Genomic DNA, 22,227 nt, shown 5'->3' with positions numbered 1-22,227 from the left:
CTTTGCCTTTATTGCACAATGTAATGGACGTTGTAGTCTTTCTTTCCTTAAAAGGGCATATCCAGGAATGTCAACGCTGGCAAGGGAGTGTTTGTGGAACTTGCATTTTCTTTAACGGGGGGGAATGTTGGATGCATTATGGCTTTATCACCGCTAGAAATAATCTAAACTGCATATATCGTCTATAGTTTTAAAACAAGGTTATTATTAAGTATTTGTCGATTTGTACCAAAACAGAGTGTTCACTTTTGTGAGTAATAATATTTTTGTGTTCGACGACACCCCTATTTCTTTCCAATGGTTTGTCCCGAAATTTCTCTACAGAACCCAACATCAGGAAGTGAAGGGCGGTGGTTGAGAGAAAGAGCAGCGCAGGTCCAACTGACAAGTATCTGGTTGTGTTCAGGTAAGACAGTGTTTTAATTCTTTATTTATTTCTTCAATGGTTAACTATGTTTTCTGGATGCTATTCTAAAAGGTTACAATGTTTTGCTCTTGTTGAACGTGTATACCGGAATAGTAGACTACAGTGCCGAGTTAAGTATCCGGTTGACTGCTCTGAAAACACGGCCAACTGTTAGCTTTGTGGCTAACGACTCAAAGCTAACGTATGACTGTCGTATGATTAGGATGGCGCGGCTAATTTACCTTGTTAGATTAACTTTTAATAATGTAAACGGGTAAATAGCGCAGGCTTTTCTATGTTTGGTAGGTACTTATTTGAGCTGTAAGCACACAAGTCACCTAATGTAGTTTAACTAGGCCGCAAACCATTAAGACTGTACGTACATTATAATGCGGCAGCTGTTGAAGAACCTCAAACGAGAGAAGTTTGTTTTGAAGGGAGTTAGCTTTTTGGTATCATGATATTTTTTAATGCATAACATCAGTCAGTGTTTTTAATACGTATGGCACTATAAGTCTACTGTCTGTTTTCAATGTTATCAAGTATAACGTCACAAATCTGGCGTGGTTGAATGTTAAATTATAAGAACATTTTAGGTTTATACTACAGCTTCTGCTTAGTAAACACTGAATTATTATAGTGTAGCTTTATTAATAACATTCATTGAAGTGAACCTCAATTGTCAACGTAAATGCGTCACCTTGGGATTCAAATTAATTAATGATAAATGTAATTGCTCAACCAAATGATTGTAATAACTGTTTAAAATTAAACCTGTTTTAAAAGTGACATTTATTCACTGTTGTCAGGATCTCAGATACCATGATTTGCTACTGCTTTTATTTTGTCGACATATTTTTATTCTGTACTTTTTGCCAAGCTTAAGATACCATTTAAAGCTGTCTTAAAACATCAAACATTACCTGAAGACCGGTACAAAAACATTTGTATCACCTGGGCGCTCATGGGGCTTGAAAATTTCCATGTCCCAGATAATATCTATCCAAGTCATATTATTCAAAGTGTTCAAATACAGGACCAAACTGTAGGCAGGCACTTACTGCCCATGAACACAGTGAATTATCTGTCAAGGTAAGGCTGTGAGTGAAGGGCTGTATCATTGCCTCATAAGGGCATCTGTCCTCACATCACTAAGTTTCCTACCCTTAGTAAAACCAATGAGCTGATCAACCTAGAAAGATGAGGAACATCTCCATTTATAGCTCAGTGAGGGACACCACTCTGGGGAATCACTGCCAGAGAATTAAAATACCCTGCCACTGGGTCGTGGGTACAGATGATGAAATCTTATTTTGAGTAACAGCCTTCATCAGGTCATCACCTTTGAGCTGATTGTTTACCTGTGTGTCATCCTCCGTCTGCTTTATCAGTCTGCTGTATTTGGCTTTTTCCTACTGTTTGTGATTTAATTAATTGTCTTGTAGCAGAACATTTAAACTATTTAATCTAAAAAGAAACCTCATATCTCTAGCTATGGGAAAGACATACATTTTCACACTCATTCCACTGCAGTGTTATGAGACCCTGAAATGCAGTTTATTCTGATATTATCAAATTAAGATTGTAATTGTCACCATGCCCAGCAACAAAATGTATTATCTAGTTGAGCGCATATTGATGCTTGACTTTCCACAGGTATAAAACAGTCAAAATGTCGAGCAAAAAGGCTAAGTCGAGGACCACAAAGAAGCGCCCTCAGCGCGCCACCTCCAATGTCTTCGCCATGTTTGACCAGTCTCAGATTCAAGAGTTCAAGGAGGCTTTTAACATGATTGACCAGAACCGTGATGGGTTTGTGGACAAAGAGGACCTTCACGATATGCTGGCCTCACTGGGTGAGTGGGAGAGTCTCTGTTTTTACTTTTGAGTGAACTGAATATGCATATCTGCAGTTTGGGTGTGTACTTACATTGCTTTAAAACTAGTTCTACAAGTCAGCATTTTAATGTTGATTGGTTATGTCACTTGTTCTAGTTTTAAATGCAACATACCTGTCTTTGATAAAGGGAAAAATCCAACGGATGAATACCTGGAGGCCATGATGACTGAAGCACCTGGACCCATCAACTTCACCATGTTCCTCACCATGTTTGGAGAGAAGCTCAATGGAACAGACCCTGAGGATGTCATCCGAAATGCATTTGCATGCTTTGATGAGGATGGGACAGGTAAATTGTGAAAGCTAAAATTTCTTTCCTGGTGACACAGAGAAAAAAGGTTTTTTATTTAAGTATTTATCCTCAATTTTTTCAAAACTTTGATTTGGAGCCTTGTTTTAAAAAAGGTGCTCATCATAAAGATGACTTACCTTAAAAGGTTTGTTCATTAAAATGGTTTCTTTTGGATGGTAGAACCTCCAGTGTTGTCTCTAGCCATCTTTAGCTCTCTTATCTGATCTGAGTGTTTTCCTCCTCAGGTTTCATCCAAGAGGATTACCTCAGGGAGCTGCTTACAACAATGGGCGACCGGTTTACAGACGAGGAAGTGGATGAACTCTTCAGGGAAGCCCCAATCGACAAGAAGAGCAACTTCAACTACGTGGAATTCACACGCATCCTGAAGCATGGTGCCAAGGAAAAAGACGATTAAAGATCCATACTAGTGTACTCCCCCCTCCGCCCTTTCCATCTCCTCCGTCAGCCGGTTCACAGTGCTGCATGTCTCAACTCTCCAGTAGAAACCCCATTTAAACAAACCAAAGCAATAACTATCCACTACTGTTTGTTGGGAACTTCCAGTTTTGCCAAACATACGCATCTCTAATGAGGAGAAAAAAGATGTAATGGGTTTTTAAAATGTTTTTTTCTGTCATGTAAAGATGTAAAGTGGCAGCACCTTGGAAGCTCTAGGGGATAAGTCTTTGCAATTCATGTGATCCAATTTAGCTGTATTTTTACATTTTATAATATAAACTTTTTAAATAAAGCCCTCTATCAAGTTGTAATCTGCCGCCTGTCCCTCTCCATAAATGACAATTGAAATAAGACTTGTACTATTCTGTCTTTTATTTTTTTCTGGGGCGTACTCAAAATGCTTAGACACCATTTTCCCCTCCTCTTGTCCTGACAAGTCTACTCTGGCTCCTCATCCAGCACACTCAACTTGTGCTGGCTAGCATTAGTTGAATTCTTTCAGTTAAAGAGGCAGTCAAACATACCCTGACCACTTCATAATGGTGATGCCTTACTGTCAAAAAGGGAGTGTCTTTATGTAATCTAAGTTGTTATCTAACAGACAACAAACAGATATGCAAGCAACGCAGAGTTAGTATCAGCTGTACTATAGATTTAAGTACATAAGTTCATACTGCAAAAAATGTATTCTGGTGAAAGAAGCCTGAAAGCTTCTACTTAAAAAAACACTTTAAGATACTTTAACTTAAATGATAATTATCTTCAATACTTACCCTGATAGTAATTGTTCAATTATTTCGATTATTGTACTATTTTTGGGTTAGTTGGACATCATTATGTATTAGTAATAGCTAATTGCCCTTGAGCTCTTGAACATAACTGCAGTGTATCTTTGTCTTATGTACATATGAAAAGTAAGTGTAGTTCGGGGAGGCTCCAGAATTTCCCACTACAATAGGACATTTCACCACTTACAATGAAATACTTTTGCCTAGGTGGAGTTCAAAAAGCAGGACTTAAACCTGTTAGCATGGATATAAATTATTGCTTCTTTTACATAGTTTTGTGTGTTAATGAGTATTTCTGGTTGTTTTTTAGATCTTGAATATTTTATGTCTTAATCTCAAGAAAATAGCTCGAGAGCTTGGAAAAAAAGGCAGAAATTAACTTGGCAAAGCCAGCATTTATACCCCAAGATCAGGAAGATTTTACTGAATCAAGTTACTTGTTACATGCCAGAAAGAAAAAAAATGGATGCTTCAATATTTGCATGATGTGTAAGCAACTATGCTGCAAAAAACCTGCATGGTACTGTTTTTGACACATTTTTGGTTAAAGAAATATCGAATCTTATGCAATTTAAAAATTGCAGAAGCATATATTGTGATTTCATCTACATTTTGATTGATTGCCCTGCCCTAGTAGCCTGAGGAGTTGTAGAGTAAAAGAATAACTTTGCTCATTTGCAATCACAGCGTGAGAATATGGATCTCCAACAAGGTCTTTCAGGTAAAGCCACACCTCAAGAAATATGGGGATGGGGCATAATCAGATCTTTTCAAGTCCAGCCACAAGTTCTCTATTGGATTGGGGTCTGGGCTTTGACTCAGCCACTCCAGAACATTCACCCTGCCTTTAAACTGTCACTGTGTAGCTTTTGCTGTATGTGTAGGGTCATTGTCTTGCTGGAAAATGAATCTTCTCCCAAACCATGTTCTCTTGGAGACTGAATAACATTGTCCTCTGGGATTTTTTCTTTGCTGCATTCATTTTACCCTCTACCTTTACAAGGGCTAGGGGCTGCTGCCAAAAAGCATCCCCACAGCATGATGCTGCCACCACAGTGCTTCACAGTGGGAATGGTGTGTTTGTGGTGATGTGCAGTGTTTGGTGTCTGCCAAACATAGCGTCTTGTCTGATGGCCAAAAATCACCATTTTGATCACAGCAGACCAGAGAACTTTCTTCCACTTGACCATGGAGCCTCCCACATGTCTGTTGTGGTTTAGAATTTATACTTTTCAATAACCTTTTCTCTGGGTTGCTTGGAGTGTTCTTTTGTCTTCATGGTGTAATGGTAGCCAGGAATACTGATTAACAGTGACTGGACCTTCCAGACATCAGTTTAAATAAGTCAGTCACTTTAAATGTGTTGAGTATTTTCTTATTACTCACTTATTTTATATAACATTTTCTAAAATTTAATTTACATTACTTTATAGAAATCTGTTTCACTTTGACACTAAATCATTATTTAAATTATTATTATTATTATTTTCTTATCAAAAAAGCCAAATTATGCTGACCATGGTTGATAAAAACATCAATAAATGGGTAAAACAGCCAAGGGTGTGGATATTTTTTATAAGGACTCTATAGTAAACAAACTACTGTAGTAAGTGAGCCCATAGTGAGCCCATAGAATTGGAGTGAACCTTCAAATTCGAATAAAGGATGCATCGCCCTCTCGTGGCAGATTTAAACGTTGCATGGTGCTGCCTTCAAATGGTATCGAAAAAGACATTTTCTAAAATCAAATAAAGAAGATTAAAACTATTACGGCGATATAATGTAAAGTCGATGGAAATTACGCCTTCATCTCAGATAATTTGATTATAAAATGTAAGTTTCTGTTTAGGTTATGGTAAAAATATTCAAACAAATCTAAATGTTTTTCAGTTAAGTTAAAACTCTTTGGTTCAGTTAAATTATTTTCTTTAGACAAAACTACTGCAAAACATAAAAACTACAATTTTATGTTTGATATTGAAGAAAAACTTAGGTTACATCAGTGTAAATTATAACCAACGTTTATGTGATGCTTCATATGTGAGGACACCAATTTACGTGATGCTTATAAACGCCTCAGGAGCCTTACGGAACCACGTTAGGACGCGACTCTGCTGTCAGCGGCGGCTCTGTGACCGTTTTCCGTCGTCGGTAAGCCCAGGTATGAAGTGTACCTCTTGTATATCGTTATCTATCGGTTACCCAGCACTATAATCAAATGTTTGAACCGTAAAACATTTTACCAGAGCTGTATGACCCTTCTGTGCCAGTTATGACCACGTTAGCTGCTAAGTGGCTAACATTAGCTAACCTCAAGGTTGGTTAGTTAACAGGAGAATAAGCTAAGGGGGGCGTTGAGTAAAGGTTGTCAATATTACTTTAATGAGGGTTTTTTACATTATGTGTGTTGTTTAATGATTGATATTATGGAAAAGTACAAAGTCTATTTCATAAGTTAGATGCATAGGAGAGGAATGAATCCTTCAGAAATGGTTTTAAAAACAGCTGTTTAGTAGCTCATATCATTGGGAAAGTTTCAGACAACAATTAAACACGAGCCACAATGAAATCCTGTGTTCTTTGGACTTTTTAAAATTGGATTTGTACCTAAACAGGTTTTAATATTATGTGTTTTTGCTAGTATTACAGCCATAGAGCTCTTTTAGTGCCTTTTGTTTCATTATTAGAATTGCCCCTGAAATGGATCTGTTGTCTTCTTGTATAGAAGTCCCAGCTTGATCTGTGGTGTCCTGGAGCAGGGTCATGGCTCTGAAGCTGATCAAGAGATTACCGGTGCTCGGGAAGTTTGGGTGTCGTTACCCTCCTGTTGGACCCATCAGCAGGGCGGCTCGACCTTTATGTGTAGCCTGCTTGTACACCTCAGCAGGAGGCTGCGTCTGGACACAAGGCTGCTGGAAATTCCAGCAGGACTGTGGGAGAAGGAGCCTGACCACGACCATCATTAAGGAGCCGTTCTTCGTGGCTTCCAGCTCCGTTGGACTCCACAGAGACTCTGGGCCTCGGTTCCGTCTGACCCAGCTGCACAGACCCACGGATGCTGAGGAGGAGGCTTTCCAGCAGCGTCTAGGGACCTGCTCCTCAACCAGGCAGGTGTTCTCACTGCTGCGATCAGTAGAGATCATGTCTGACACCATGGCTGCAGCAGCACTTCACCGCATCGCAGACCTGGAGCAGGATGGAAACTCTCTGAAGGATCCTTCAGTGCTCGAGAATGACACCATCAGAGCTCTTTGCTTTCAGCTGGAGCAGGACTCTCGGCGGCTGACGGATGCTGGTGTGGTGTCAGCTCTACTGGCGTGCACACGCCTTTTCTTGGATCCTTGGAGCACGCTGATGGTTCGGCTGGTGTCTGAGAGCCAGGAGAGGTTAGACAGAGGGGAGATGAAAGTAGGGCAGCTGTGTACTCTGGGCCAAGCAATGTGGGCTATGGAGGGGCCTGGCTGTGTAATGCTTGAGCAAGTGATGGAGCAAATCCAGAAGGAGAAACCAGCCCAGTGGAGTCTAGCAGATCTCCTTGCTGTGTATAGATTTTTACAAGGTGGCGTGGCTGAAGATGGAAAATACAGGGACTTGTTAAACGCGATGCACACTCATGCTATGACTGTCACCTCCCGCATGGATCCTGGTTCTGTCAGCGGGCTGCTCAGAGCTCTTGTGACCTTGAACCAGACTCAGGCCATGCCTCTTGTTATCAACCTTTGCAAGCAGGCAGTGCGGCATGTGCCTCACTTCACTGATGAGGAGCTCACTGTTGTTCTTGATGCTCTTATGCACTTTGGTCACAGTGATCATTACTTTGTGGAGGCAATGGAGAGGTATGTGCCCTCGATGGTCTTCAGCTCCAACCCAGAGACTGTAACCAAAGTGGGTCAGTTCTTCAGCTGGAGGAACATCCTCTCCCCGATAGTGTTTGACGCTATTGCAGAGAGTTTCGTCTACCGGGCAGACGACTACAGCACTAGCCAGGTGGCAAGGCAGATCAGGGCTCTGGGGAAGCTTGGCTACCTTTCACCCAATGCTGGCGATGTATTCAGGAAAGTGGAGAAGATCTTACACTCACGCTTTTCACACTTTCAGCCTCGGATGCTGCTCAACCTGCTGCACTCCTGCATCTTGGTGGAGAGGTTTCCTGTGAACTTTGTCTCCAAAGTTTTCAGCAGCTACTTCCTCCAGCAACTGCAAGGTAATACTCCCTGCTGTATTTACAACCTTGTAATCTGATGTTGCCATTGTTTCACAATCAGTTTTAACCGACTGTATTGTTCCAGATCAGGGCACAGGAATGGACCGATTTGTCCTGGCACAGCTGACTCAGCTCTACATGACCTTGAAGCTGGAGTGTCCTTTCTATGAGGTCAGAAGTAAAGCTGTTTAGACATTTACACCTCTGAAATTTTCCTCAGTTTTTTGATCAGATTTTGATTTTTTCCTCAGATTTTTCACATCAGTTAAAACACATTTTAAGTACTTTGATCTACAGCTTCATTTTCTTCTTGGTCCTTCCCACTTTCTCCCCAGGGTCCCAGACTCCTCCCCAAGTACCATGTCAAGTCTTTCCTCACACCTGGACGGTCTCTGGAGACCCCAGTGGACACACAGCTGTACAATGCTGTGAAAACTGGACTGGTGTATTTGCTCGGAGCTCGTTCATACTTTGGATCTAAAGTTCTGACGCCGTACTGCTACACGCTCGGTAACACTGACACAACAGCTGTTTGTTTTCTTTTTTTCTTGTTTTTTTCTGTAGACTGACTACAGGGCTTCAAATTTTATTGTCATTTTTGTAGATGTGGAGATAAAACTGGATGAAGAGGGATATGTGCTACCTGCCAGTCAGAGTGATGATGTTTACAAAAGGTAAGTAGATAGTGGTGTTCTGCTGCTGTTAAGAGGAAGGTTGAAATTTGACCCTTTGGATAGCACATACTTAAAACTATTCTCTGTTTCTAAATAATTGAAAATATTGAAAAATACCCAAGCCTTAAAAAGGAGAAAAGCTTCAGTCATATGTTTAGCCTTTAGTTGCTCCAAATAAGAGAGACTGACTGGGGGGTCCATTTAAATTTACACATCTGCAAATACTGACATATCTCAGGTCATAAAGATAAAGGATATGTTGATGTTTCTTAAAAAAGGACACAAAGTAGAGGAGATGGCATTGTTAAAATTGTGGAAACACATTGGCAAGATGTGTACCAAGATGTCGTTGTTTGTGCAGTTTAGATGTGAAGGATTTTGCTTTCATTTTTTGTAATAAAAACATGAAATATCTTAATTTTGGATGCCTGGGACTTGTGTTTTGAATTTCATTGTATTGTTACAGATAATCAGGAATGCAACAGTTTTCAATATAACACTGATTGACTCAGTGCGGCATCCATCATCCATGATTCAGTACTCTCGTGTAGATTGTGAGGGATTTTTTAGGTCTTTGCTGTTGCTTACTCGGGCTGGGTATTGTTCAGAACCTCATGATTCGATTTTATTTCGATTTTTTAGGTTGCGATTCGATATCGATTCGATTCGTTATTGATTTAAATGCTTCGATGTTGATTCAGTAAGATGTAGAAATACACAAATAACCTGTTAACAATTTTTTAATAATTATTTTCATGCCCATGTGATCACATGTGGTAGGTCACCTCACATTTTTGAGCAAAAAAACATCTGAAGATAAAAATTTGCACAATAATTATTTGTGCATATGAAGTACAAAAGTAAAAAACATGACATTTCTGTATAAACACTGAAAAAGTAAAGTGCATGTAAACTTAAATAAAATTTCTTTCCTCTTTTTTACCCACCCCTATTGCTTACCATGTATGAAACATTTTTAGAATTGGCTCTGTTTGTGAGTACCTGTGTGTCGATGCGCTGGGATTAGAAAGCTCATGAGGTAACACCCAATTCATGATCTGAAATGAGTACATGCCTAATGCTGTAGATTTTCCTTTGGTGAGTGAGGCTATGTTCACACTATGGGCCTTAATGCTCAATTCAAACATTTTGCTGGGATGAGATTTCTTTTTTTGTGTGTGTTTGGCTGTTCACAGTGCAGTCAAAATCTTAAAGATCAGCTATGTATAAAATTTAAAAACCACATATTACAGTGGCCTGAATCTGATAGAAAGAGATCAGATTCAGTGTGACTTGTGCTGTTCACACAGAAAAAATCTGATATGAGTCACATAAAAAATTTTGGGCACTATGCAACTGTGGTTTAAATGTAAGCCTAAATTCCAGAGGACTATGAACCACATGGCAGCAGAGGTGGATCTCTAGTTAAAAAATTACTTAACTGTTTGTACCAAAATAGTTACATTTATGAAAACTATGCTGAGTTTAACTCAAGTTTGGTGCAGCTCTGTCTCCAGCTTCTCTGCCCTTCAGCAGTGTGCTGAGACATACCAACATGATGCCAGTGTACGCCTGTAGCCTGCAGACCTCATCTCTCACGCACTACTGTCAATGTACAACTGTCAGAGCCACATTCAGAATGATTGTAGTTTGTGGATCGATGAGATTTTATCATTGTGGTGTCAAATCAGTGTGCCATGAGTAAATCCCTGCAGTAGTAACCATGCACAAATGCACCATGGAGCTTGGCTAAAACCAGTATTATTCATAGTCTTCAAACCTGTCTGCGTCAACATGCAGAGAACAGACGACAGTTCACAATTTACTATTTATCCTGGTGTAGTTATCCATAAAGACTCTGTTAAACTGTGCTCTGCAAACTGAAGATACACTCCTTAAATATGTTCATCATTTATTGTTCATCTTCAGCAGCCTGTAATGCTGGCAGCCAGTGACACACACACTTACACACTGGATTAAACAGATTTTCTTCCTCAATACTCTAGTAAAATGGACCCAAAACACCTGATTTCCTGAGCTATGACCAAAAACACACATTAAACCATGGGCTAACTTTATTTGTGCGTCCTTAGTGTTGATATGGTTTGGCTTTTACTGTTCTGTTTGAAATTGTGGTATCATGACACACAAAGTTCATGTGTTTTTAATCACATTGTGCTGTATGCGTGTTGCAGGATTGCTATTTGTATCGATGGACAAACGCGATTCACAAAAAACAAGAGGCAGTTACTCGGAAAAGAGGCCATCAAGCAGCGTCACCTGAGGCTTCTGGGATATGAAGTTGTTCAGGTAAGACCCTCACCTTCAGTGTTAGGCACAAGAGCCAGCTGCTTGTTCTTTTGTTTTAAATAAATTATTGATGTATATTTTTCCTTCTTCTCTTAGATTCCTTACTATGAATTTGAAGCATTGTCAAACAAAAGCCGCATTGTGGATTATCTGCATCAGAAAATCTTCCCTCACACCTACAGGCTGAGCTGGTGAAGTTACAAATGTGCCACCGTTACTTTTGTGTCTTAAAGACATGCATATTTATTTTTCTAGTCCCAGGTATTACCAAATGAATGTCTAAGTTATTGATTATACACTTTGACCTGTTTAACTTGACAATAAAGCAACTTTTGTACAAACAATGGCTTTGAATGGCTTCAGTAGAGTTGTGTGATACTGTTTGAAAAATATAATTTATTTGTTCTTGGCAACTCAGCGCTGCAGAGACTGTACAAAGTTAAGAAAAACCCGATTCCCACGGTCACCTCAGATATACATAGGCTCACTCTAATTAAAGACTTCAGATTATCAGTTCTTGTTTTTATCATTCATATGAATATGCTTTGGTTTAAATGCTTTACTTTAAGGCTGGGAGTGTCAGTTGGATAAATAGAAAAAAGGCAATGAAACATGTAAAATGAGCACAAGTGTGCTGATGGCAGCTTTATGTAGCAGGGATCTGAGGAAGGCCAAACTCGTCCACCAGAACACCATCCTGAAACACAACAAGGATTAAAGCCAGTCAGTAAAAGGAAAACAATCAAGACAGTTTATAGAACTAATGAATATCAGAAATTTTACCCTGTTGGACTTCTCGCCAGGCATACCCTCTGGAATGGAGGGAGCTGTTGAAGCCTCGTCCAGGTAGGAGCTGTCGTCGTCCAACAGGAGCTCGTCTCCCAGTGCATCCAGTTCTAAAGCCGACAGATCAACATGAAAAACAGTGAGATGGGAACTTGTGATTTGCCAAAATAGAGGTGTGTATCCTTAAAAAGTCTTAAATTGTACTTGAAATTTAAGGCCAAAAAAGGTGTTATTTTTGATGTGAAAAATCTAAAGGTTCAGAAGGTGCATTGACCAAAGTGCTCTTCCCATGGGAGCACAGATGGTCGAGTGGTTTAAGGCGCTACCCATGTACGCGGGCGGCCCGGGTTCAAACCGGCCTGTGGCCCTTCACCGCATGTCTCCCCATTCTCTTCCCCATTTCCAAGTCTGTCCACTGTCCTTCCTTTATCAAATAAAGGCATGAAAAGCCCAAAAATAAACAAAAAAAAAGTACTCTTCCCGCAGCACTAGTATTACCTGATGAGAAAGGTAGACGTCTAATGTAAAATTCTACTCTTCCAAATTATGGGCATGGTTGATTCGCACAGGATTAAAAACACAGACATCCTGACAGTATACCACACAAAAAGTGGTATTCATTTTGATTAGTTCATGTCCTAAAAAGCCCTAAATTTGTTTTTTAAAAGTGTGTAGGAACCGTGATAATGTTGCCCATGAGATGTTATCGTAAACATATTAGAATATGTTGTGCCTCTAATTTGAAAAAACATAAATACCACTCAGTTTTATCAACCAGAGGTCACTGGTCCCAACACAGAGGTTATGTAGTGATATTATTGAGGGTGACTGTGACTCACAGGTAGAGTTGGTCATTTCACGTTTACAGATTTGATCTCCTACTCCTTCAGTCTCACTTCAGTCAGATATGATTCTTCTCTTATCTTTATTTTGACAAGAATAATGTGGACTGTACTGACCTGTAGTACAACAATCCAGGTGGTTACCGCATTTTTTTGTGCATATTCAGAGGACTTAAAACTGTCTCACATCTAACAAGTAAAATCTTACAGTGGCGCAGAGGATATGCACGACGGCAAACTGTTAGAAAGAACTTCCCGTCTTTGCGGCGTTATAAATTGATGTGTTCAAAGCAGATGTGCTGCAAGACTCCACACATCCGTCATCAGGCAAATTCATCTTGTAAAGCTCCAATCTACACCATCAGACCAATCAGCATCATTTTAGGAGAACAAGGTGTTAGCTGCAGGTGGGGTTAAAATCATACTGGAAGCCATTAGCTATGGCTGCCATTAGCGTTGCAATTAGCTAGGATGCAGCAATAGTAAAGCGGTGGTTTTATCAGAACTGGACCACATTTCTTCATGAAATAGAGAACAAGGAACAGCGCTGAATGTGCTGCATTTAGAACAGACTGGTGGTAACTTTTCTAACTCACATGAGGTCACAAATACAAGCTTGGTGCTAAAAGGGCTAAATAGAGAAACTAAACATCCTGGAATATGAGGATTTTTTCTTTTTTACTGACCTGCTTCCAGGTCAGCTTCATCAACATCAGGAGTGCCATAGCTTCTGCTCATAGCCTCCTGGATCTCATTGGCATCCTCCATCATGTCCTCTAGTTGGTCTTGTATGTTCTGCATGTAGAGAAAATTCTTAGTTTCAAGTAGCTGATCTCCAAGACTATCTCAGACTTTTGAAAGGTTAACAATGTCCAAAAACTCAACAGCGTACAACTTAACCTTTGTTTTGTTGCTTTTCACTGAGTTTCTGTACCTTCTGCCTCAAAGATCAGCCTATTCCTTATTCATTAACATCCAGGCCACAATCTTAATATCAGTATAGTATCCACTTTAAGATGGGAATGACTTGAACCTCATTTAAAAAATATTCATCATGAGCTCATTACATCAGTTAATTTCAGTAATACATATCAGTATCTTTGTGTCTAGGTAGTTTAGTAATTAAAAAACGTACCTCGATCTTATCAATCTTCACGTTCTTGTATGCTTTCTTCATGTCTTTCAGACCCACTTTCATGGCATCAACCTAAAAAGAAATAATATCAGCAAACAGGCACATTTTCTTTAGTCATTGTCTTTCTGGGCATAAAAAGAAATTCAATCCAAAGATAACTGAGTCTCTTACTGTGGTTTTAGTGTCTTTGAGGGACTGGATTGTGTAGTTTGCTTGTTCCATGTTGAATGACTGCTGCATGAGATTGTCTCTCTGGCCTTCATACCTGTAAAATAAAAGGAGGGAATAAAGCTTGAGCTAATTTGGCTTACTAGAAAATGTAAATGATAGAGACACGCTGGAATGAAATGACTCACATTCTCTTCTGCTTCAGGATTCTCATGGCCTTTTGCTTCACCATGTTCTTAAAATAATAAAGCAGACAAGTGAAATGAAACTCAGTGCTACAAATTATGAAACAAAAATAAAATAAAATGAGAAGGGCTAAGCAAAGATGGCAACACTCTTTGGTACCAAACTACAATGTTAAAGAAAATCTTAGACTTCTAGTTTTGGTTAACTTCTATCAGATAGTTTTTACAATCACTTTTGCTAAAAAGTTACGACTTAAAAGTGTAAATGCTTCTCACCCACTGAAATTATCTGGTGCTATATGAGATGTAAACACAACAAATGAGACCCTGCTGAACTGCTGAAAACATTCCACTTTGAAATTCCCAGAAATGGGAATCTTAACGCTTACTAAATGTTGTTAAAAGAGGCAATGTGTGCATTAACTTAGCGTGTAAATATCTAGTTAATATGGCAAGGGTTAATGTTCAGTGTGAGTACTGAAAAAAAGGTTTGTGTGAAATTGTTCGAAACATTACATCCTACGTCTTACATAAATAAATAAATAAAAAAACTCCAAGACACTCTCTTCAAACATGAAATGCTTTTATTTTCAGGGCATGATCATAAAACCACACATCAGCATGTTTCAGCATCAGGCCGTCAACAGGAAGGCATTACTCTTTGAAAGCCTAATACAGGCCTGATGCTGAAACATGTCAAAGTGTATTTTTAAAGGTCTAAATGAATGAAAATAAAGGCATTTTACCGTTTGAAAAGATTGCCTTAGAGTTTTTTCAGTTAATTGATGAGATGAATCCCATGCCAAAGACCATCTAAAATATACTTTACTCGTTCATGAAGCACTCCTTTCTACCCTTTGTTGAGAAATTAATTCTAAGTGGCAAATATGATCCCATCCCAGCTAGTTTTGAAACATGTTACTAGCACAGCATAAAAATAAGGATATGTTTTTACAGAACATTTGCATTTCTCAATGTCATCATATGATACGTTGTCTTTGTGCTGTTTTCAGTTTTATTAAGGGGTTTGCTGTTTGGAAAATCATCATCACTCTATTTCACATTCATTTTTCACAATGTCCCAATATTTTTGAAAATGAGGATTTTTTTTTTATTATTTTGTTTAGAACGGCATTTTAAATTTAAAAAAAGTCTTTCAAAAAGATCTTTCAAAATCCTTTTTTGCAGGGTAAAGGGATGGTAAAATTCTATTAGCGTTTGATTATGAATGATGCCATATTGCTTAACAATGAAAACATATATATTTAGTTTTGTGCAGAAGGACTACTAACTCTAAACAATAATTTCACACATCAGCATTTCAAGCTGTTTTTTGTGGGTTAACAAAAGGGTAAGAAGAAAATTTGTGAATACTAGCAAAGCTGCCAGATCCCTTAAGGATTTTAAAGGAGGAATTAATCTCTTTCTTTATGAACAATCTCACCTTCGAAGGCCCGTCTCTCATTTTCTTCATCTGATCCTTGTATTTCATAAGTTCAGCATCTAGTCTGGCAATCTTTTTGTCCACGGACTCTGCCCGTGAATCAACCTAAAAGGACAAAAGGAAAAATAAGGGAAAAGAACATGAACTTTTTTTCTGTTAATTTAGACAGTCATTAGTAACTTAGAGTAGAACCACGCTATGATAAAGTGTGATACTTGGGTTGTCCAAACTTTATACTTTAATACCAAGGGATTTTTTTAAATGATACCTTCTCTTGATGAACAATAGTATCAAAATGTGCTGAGGAAATTAAAAGAATTTAAAAATGTGTGCATAGAACAGGAAAAACACCTAGACACTACCTTAATGGCACTAACACTATGGCAGTGTTTTAGTGCCAGAACATTGATATTATTTTTGTGCATCTTCAACAATGAGCACAAGTTTGCCTGTTATTTTTAATGATTTAAAAACTACAAAGTTCTCAATACTGGTATTTCTATTAGATCACTGTTCAGCCTTCTGGAGGTGTTGTGGGAGTAACTGAACAAAACACCAGCAAAGGAGTTTCCACTTGACAGCCCTGGCGATGTGGTGGCTTTTTGCTACCCATTGGTCTGCACGGTTGGCATGTGGAGACAAACAGAAATGGGTTAGGGATTTCTACACTGATCACTGGTCCTCTCTGGGGTACAAGTGTCTTTGTCTATTTAAAATTGATTTCCGTGGTATCTAAACTGGCATTAATTTCCTTGGCTTTTAGGCAGAAGTTTAAACTCCTAGTACCATGAAAACCCTGTATGATGCTTGTAAAAAAAATCTATTTTAATACAACAGCAACGAAAATAAGAGTCCAAGGCACCTACTATCAGAGCCTTCTTGTTTTTCAAAAATTTCAAGCATACTCCTTCACACTGGGACTGGGAAATTAATCTAAAATTAGATTCAATCGCAATATAGCCAGCTACAATTCTCAAATAGCAGAAGTTACAATATTTCTTAACCTTAAACTTGCGTCCAAATACTGGTTTAAAACTTCTTTTGCAGCATCAGAGATGTTTTGCATTACATATCATGCAATCATTCCAGTGCCATTTTTTTAGAATAGTCTTTAAAAAAAATTACACTTTCTTCATTTTTGTACATCTTTCTGACTAAATATGAGGATGACATAAAACTATCATTCTCTTTAATACACAGTTCATACTGGATTTGCAAAACAAGTCATAATCTTCCCAATTAGATGTTTTTTCAAAGCTGTTTTATCTAACATTGTGTTGGTTATGATATAGAAAGATTTATTACTTGTGTTTGTTAGAAAATAAATAAGATGAGGAACTAAAGGAATAATCTAATATCAAATTGCAATGACATTATTTAGCAAAAATATTATTTTCCCAAATAGTTCAGCCCTACTACACACTGGCTAAATTGCACAAATATGTTGGTAACAACATAGAACTGCCATGCTGTCATATTTGTTAAATGTTGAAGAGTTTGTTAGATTTTTTTGACGGATTAATTCTTATTCTGATCACATGTATTAAAAATGATGAAATTAAAACAGTTTATTAGAGTTTTGATTCTCTTCTATCTACATCATTTATTAAAAAACAAAGACCAACTTAAATGGCCGGTGTTAAGGTTGAAAGAGTAACCGTGTTAACTGACGACCTCCTGCCGTATGCGTCTGTGGTTGTCGTAGTGACAACAGGTGTAGAGGAGGTTAAGTTTCATGACTTACCAGTGCCTTTTTGTTTTGTTTACATCCACGACATAGCTGAGTATTTTTACTGTAATTAAAAGCTTAACAAAGAGGCACTCGTTTGGAAACCTTCCATTTTCAACACCCAACCGACGCAGTCGGCTAAAAGTCGTCAGGTAACATGGTCATTCTTAAACCTCTTCCTCTCTGTTGGGGGTTAAAATTAACCCTGCCCACAGGTAAAACCTGCAGAACTGGTTAATGTGTTTCACAAAGTTATGCAGTTCTAGCAGCATGTGGAAGAAATCAACTCATAAAGCAGCTCTAAATGAGAGTATGCTGATTCATTACCTTGATAGAACATGGTATTGTTCTGACTACTTATTTACTGATACTCGAGAGGCATTTTGTTGTCTGGGTATAAAAATGCCCGGTGGGATAATTCTTATAGGTAAAGTCATAACTAATAAAAATGGTGATCAAACTATGAACCATAATAGAAGTATATGACAACAAATCATCGTTAACTGTTGGCCCGTCCTATGCTCATTAAAGTTAGGTAACCAAACCGAGAAGGGTCCATCTTTGTTTACTTTGTTTGAGACAGCGTCTAAAAAGTTATTCAGGATAATACTCACCGTTCCTATACAGTCTGTGAGGTTCGGTGGGGGGCCTTTAGGCTTTCCGGTGCCAAATATACGATTCATTTTGGCGAAATTAAGGCTGAAAACTTCCAAGAAATCAGCGTAAACTTTGCGTCCACCGTCAACCACGGAGTAGGAAGAAAACACCCGGAAGAGCGACGTGCTGACGTCATAGAGTCACGTTGTTATTACTCACTCCGCCGCGCCCTACAAAGTGGTTAGGGTCTTTAATCCTGGATTTTCCTATTTTCCTCTACTTTAAATTACTGTATTTCAGCTCATGTTTATAAAGTTTTGCATTGCTTTGAAGCTAGTACGCCTTTTACATTATTTTTGCTGCCAGGAGGCCACATAACCTGACATTTACACATTTTAGAGTCGTGGATAGTAACATAATTTTCTGGGGCAGGGTTGTTTTCAGTCTGCATTTTTACATAAATTAATATGAACAAAGAGAACCCTGGTGTACTGTCCAACTAGGGCTGTAACATTACACCCACAATACGATCTGATACCACTCAATATGATAAGATATATGAAAGAAGTAAAAGAAATACTTTATTAATCCCTGAAAGGAAACTCACAGTTTACTCCCTGTTGTTGAACATTGAATTCTAGTTTTTAGATAAGTCTGATGATTCCTGATGCAGAAAGTCACAAATTTTGAGCTGGATAAGAAAAGTGAAGCTTGGAAAAAATCCTGATTGTTCTCATTTATGTAATATGTCTTGTGTTATTTCCAGGTAATTGTGTGACATTGCTTGGCTTTGCTTTAAAAGCACCTTCAAGTTGCTTTGATCCCATCTAGAAACTTGATGCCGTACCTGCTGACGGTCTCTTCCCAAGGCGCAGTCCTCTTCTCATATAGCCCATGCTGTTGAACGGGGGCTCCTAGCAGCCACACAGGTGTTGGAGCAGCCTTGTAGAAACCAAAGGAGTGCCACTCAGGTGGAGCAAATGCAACAGTCCCTGCAGGACAGAGAAAACAGAATAAAGTGAGAGCTTTTTCAAACATAACAGTAAAAATTACAAACTAGTCAGGGCTCAAGCTAAATATCATACCACTGTAGGAGCAAAAGGGGGTCTTCATTTGGGATGTCCCACAGCCAAAGTCAATAATCCTGAGGCAGGGGACTCTGGAATGTAACTCTACCAGGACATTTTCTGGTTTCTGATCAGGGTGACATACTCCTTTTTGGTGCATTTCTACGGCTGCTGTGACCAGCTGAGCCATGAAGGTGTGAAATGAGAATAAGAGACACAGTTACTGTTACTATGCTCATATTCACGTAGTAAAACAAAGACTGAAAACAAGAATCTTTCTTGCATGTTTGAGATGATAAATCTGCAACACCTGCGTGATGGAATCAAATTCCATGAATAAATCACAATGTTCAAAAAGAAAAATGTCTGAAATGTAACGTCCAGTCTCAGTACCTTCGCTTTGTCTTCCTTCAGCAAACCAGAGTGTCCCTGGATGTAGGTGAGGAGGTCAGTACAAGGAGTCCATCTCTCCATGACCATCACCACCACCCAGGACACACCAAGCCAAAAGCCCTACCACAGCAGGCTCTTCGGGTCCGCTTGTGGCTCGCTGCCATAGGGCAATTTAATACTGCTGAGAAACACAAAGCAAAGGTAAAATAAGACGTCAGTGTGGCCCAGAAGAGAGAAGCATGAATGTATGTGATGATCCACCTACAAAATTCACTTAAATGATCTAAGCATTGCACTGATTTTTTTTTCTGCCAAGTTTCATTGCTCTACAAGTGTTATAAGAATGTGAAAACTACTTCCTGTTGCATGGCGAACAAAAAATTGAATCAACATGGCCACGCATATTGACGTATACCTTTGACTATTAAGTATGTGTAAGGGCAACATCCTGGGGACTGTGTCTGACAGATTTTTGCACAGATCTGGATCAACTTCTTCAGGCCCTCCTGACACAAATTTGATGTGGACATCTTGGATTGGCCTGAAACAGCAGCTTGTTCTCTAAACCTTGACATTTCCCGTTAGTTTAAAAAATGAACATATGAATTTGTGCAAGCATGGACTGTCAATATAGTGGAGAAGTATGAGTCTGATTGGACAATCCACCACTGGGTTATAAACTACTTAGATCTGAGGGTTCACCATGACCACACCTTTTGACTAGTGAAAAAGTTCTGAAGAACTTTTTATCCTTGTGTCAACCAGCTGTATGCCAATTACAAGTCAATCTGATTAAAATAAAGGGAATTAGTTAGATTTTACCCCTGGAAAAGGCCAAAAATAGTCAATTTTTTTCACTAATCTATTCATAATGGTTCATTTCCAGAGGCTTTTTTTTTTGTAGACCTCACTAAGACACATCTGCCCTGAAAAATTCATAAATCTACGACAAAGTCAAACTTTGAAAACTGTTAGGGGGCGCTATTGTGGCAACTCTGAATAGTCGCATTAGATGCACCTGCAATATTTTCGTTGAATGTGATTATGTTCAGGGCCTCAAAAGTTCATGCAGTGACAACAAATGTGTTATAAAAATAATCCCTGCAGATACAATGAGGTCCTCGCACCACTCGGTGCTCAGGCTCTAATAACCTCTTGATTGCTTGTGTAGATCAGTGGTTCTCAACCTTGGGGTTCGGGATCCCCTTGGGGTTGCGAGACCCTCAAGGGGGTCCCCAGATTCCCTTAAAAAAAAGAAAAAAAAAACTTTCCTCATTTTTCCCGTTTAACACATTTTTGCCATTCAACGCTTATTTTTGCCAGTTTAAACCCTTTCCCCCTCTTCTTTCTGCCTGTTTTTGCCACTTCCAGACAAATTCTTACTACATTAGCCAAATATTGCCTCTGTTGACCCACTGTTGCCACTATTTTTCCCATTTTACCGCTATTTTTCCCCCAGTTTTTCCCTTTTTAACCATATTTCACTATCAGATACGCCAATTTTTGCCAGTTTGACCAATGTCTGCCAATATCAGTCAATTTTTCTTTCTCAGTGAGCACTATTTTGCCAGTTTATATTAATTTTTCTTCCCATTCCACCAGATTTCCACCATTTTTTCCCAATTTTAAGTCTTTTCAGCCACTTTTTAATTCCCCTTTACAGAATTTATGCCCATTTTTGCCGCTATAACCCATTTTTGCCTTTTTCCCGACTATTTTCTTATATAATTCTTGTCAGTTCTAACCCATTTATGCTACTTTTAAGATCTTCCTTTTTTTAAAAATTTTTAACCTATTTGAATTCTTTTTTTAACAAAATATTTTTTCAGGTTAAATATAAAATATGGATACCACAGCTTAACTTTACAATAGGCCATGATTTTGTTGAACTCCATGGGCCCCCAGTCTGGCTGGGCCCCAGAAAGCTTCTCCCTTATGGATGGCCTTGTCTGCACATGACTAGTCTTGAATGTGCATGACTGTGTTCAACCACCATCAGGTACAGCAGGGTCCCCGGTCTCTCACGCCTTTATTTTGGGGGTCACAGGCCAAAAAGGTTGAGAACCCCTGGTGTAGATGACTGTGGGTAACCTGCTTACGTCAAAGTTTATACATGCAACTGCTGAACCTCATACCTTCTTGTAATTACAAAACACCTCCTCTAGAGGGCGCTGCCAGCACGCAATTAAAAAAAGCTGCTTCTGCAGTGAAAAAGTAGATCTTGGCTGTTGGTGTTTAAATGTGCTCTTTCTCATTACAGCAATTGAAAATTGTTATTATTCTTTAATAGAAATCTATTGGATTACTATACATGAATATAAACAGTAAATGCTAAATGGACTTGAGCTCATGCAGTGCTCTGACAACTCTGCAGCTCACACTTACCCAATCACAACCAGCATTTTGGGGTTAAGTTTCTTTTTTCTGCAGATACGTAGCCATGTGTCTGCAGGAGAAATGCAACTCTATCACTGATCCACAGCCGCTCCGTTATTAATTTGCAGCAACACGTGAAATTGAAATGATTTATCTGGATCTTTGCATGTAAGATTCAGCATGACTTCTGTGTTCCAACAGGGACTCATCTCTGAACAGAAACTATAAACTAAGACCGCTCTTCCTCCTTCAAACTGTGATTCGATTTAAGCACTGTGCCGGCTCCTTCTAAAGGGAAAATTAAAACTGACAAAAAGATGTGCCTGGGAGAAAAGACTCAACTCAGATTTGTCAAACTTTAATATTAATCGCCACACTCCCGGTGTTTAAATCAATACATGTGTTTGGTTGACTGCAGACAAAGCCAATATACAGCAGCAGCAGCAGATTTGAACAGTAAACAAGAAGA

At 38.9% G+C, this 22,227-nt stretch overlaps 3 protein-coding genes across 4 annotated transcripts; 2 read left to right on the top strand and 1 right to left on the bottom strand.

Annotated features, from left to right (window-relative positions):
* Positions 1 to 318: 318 nt before the first annotated feature.
* On the top strand, positions 319 to 3,413 carry myl12.1 (myosin, light chain 12, genome duplicate 1). The gene is made up of 4 exons (XM_041814196.1): positions 319 to 406; positions 2,063 to 2,262; positions 2,434 to 2,595; positions 2,844 to 3,413. Exons 2-4 carry the CDS (start codon positions 2,079 to 2,081, stop codon positions 3,014 to 3,016), a joined length of 519 nt encoding a protein of 172 aa, XP_041670130.1. The 5' UTR covers positions 319 to 406; positions 2,063 to 2,078; the 3' UTR covers positions 3,017 to 3,413.
* A 2,481-nt stretch (positions 3,414 to 5,894) lies between these two features.
* Positions 5,895 to 11,380, top strand: fastkd3 (FAST kinase domains 3). Of its 2 annotated transcripts, none has more exons than XM_041814018.1 (7): positions 5,895 to 6,009; positions 6,574 to 8,052; positions 8,138 to 8,223; positions 8,388 to 8,562; positions 8,657 to 8,726; positions 10,922 to 11,036; positions 11,133 to 11,380. In XM_041814018.1, the coding sequence occupies exons 2-7, from the start codon at positions 6,612 to 6,614 to the stop codon at positions 11,229 to 11,231; spliced, it is 1,986 nt and encodes a 661-aa protein (XP_041669952.1). In that variant the 5' UTR covers positions 5,895 to 6,009; positions 6,574 to 6,611; the 3' UTR covers positions 11,232 to 11,380. The 2 variants fall into 2 exon arrangements, with proteins under 2 accessions (XP_041669952.1, XP_041669953.1); XM_041814019.1 differs by having other exon boundaries at positions 5,935 to 5,999.
* Positions 11,381 to 11,412: 32 nt separating this feature from the next.
* chmp5b (charged multivesicular body protein 5b) lies at positions 11,413 to 18,102 on the bottom strand. The gene is made up of 8 exons (XM_041814020.1): positions 17,940 to 18,102; positions 15,597 to 15,701; positions 14,156 to 14,202; positions 13,971 to 14,064; positions 13,800 to 13,871; positions 13,351 to 13,459; positions 11,820 to 11,932; positions 11,413 to 11,733 (listed from the first exon to the last, which is right to left on the bottom strand). The coding sequence occupies exons 1-8, from the start codon at positions 18,006 to 18,008 to the stop codon at positions 11,683 to 11,685; spliced, it is 660 nt and encodes a 219-aa protein (XP_041669954.1). The 5' UTR covers positions 18,009 to 18,102; the 3' UTR covers positions 11,413 to 11,682.
* Between the last annotated feature and the right edge of the window lie 4,125 nt (positions 18,103 to 22,227).

Source organism: Cheilinus undulatus, linkage group 19 (genome assembly GCF_018320785.1).
Source record: "Cheilinus undulatus linkage group 19, ASM1832078v1, whole genome shotgun sequence".
Taxonomy (NCBI): Eukaryota; Metazoa; Chordata; class Actinopteri; order Labriformes; family Labridae; genus Cheilinus; species Cheilinus undulatus.
Note: the sequence above shows the minus strand (reverse complement) of the source record. Positions and strands in the feature narration are given on the sequence as shown.

Coding starts and splice junctions, on each gene's coding strand:
- myl12.1 (XM_041814196.1), top strand. CDS start 2,079: ATGTCGAGCAAAAAGGCTAAGTCGAGGACCACAAAGAAGCGCCCTCAG. Junction 2,263..2,433: donor CGATATGCTGGCCTCACTGG/GTGAGTGGGAGA, acceptor TCTTTGATAAAG/GGAAAAATCCAACGGATGAA. Junction 2,596..2,843: donor CTTTGATGAGGATGGGACAG/GTAAATTGTGAA, acceptor TTTCCTCCTCAG/GTTTCATCCAAGAGGATTAC.
- fastkd3 (XM_041814018.1), top strand. CDS start 6,612: ATGGCTCTGAAGCTGATCAAGAGATTACCGGTGCTCGGGAAGTTTGGG. Junction 8,563..8,656: donor GCCGTACTGCTACACGCTCG/GTAACACTGACA, acceptor TCATTTTTGTAG/ATGTGGAGATAAAACTGGAT. Junction 11,037..11,132: donor TGGGATATGAAGTTGTTCAG/GTAAGACCCTCA, acceptor TTCTTCTCTTAG/ATTCCTTACTATGAATTTGA.
- chmp5b (XM_041814020.1), bottom strand. CDS start 18,008: ATGAATCGTATATTTGGCACCGGAAAGCCTAAAGGCCCCCCACCGAAC. Junction 15,702..17,939: donor TCACAGACTGTATAGGAACG/GTGAGTATTATC, acceptor TTGTCCTTTTAG/GTTGATTCACGGGCAGAGTC. Junction 14,065..14,155: donor ATCCTGAAGCAGAAGAGAAT/GTGAGTCATTTC, acceptor TTTATTTTACAG/GTATGAAGGCCAGAGAGACA.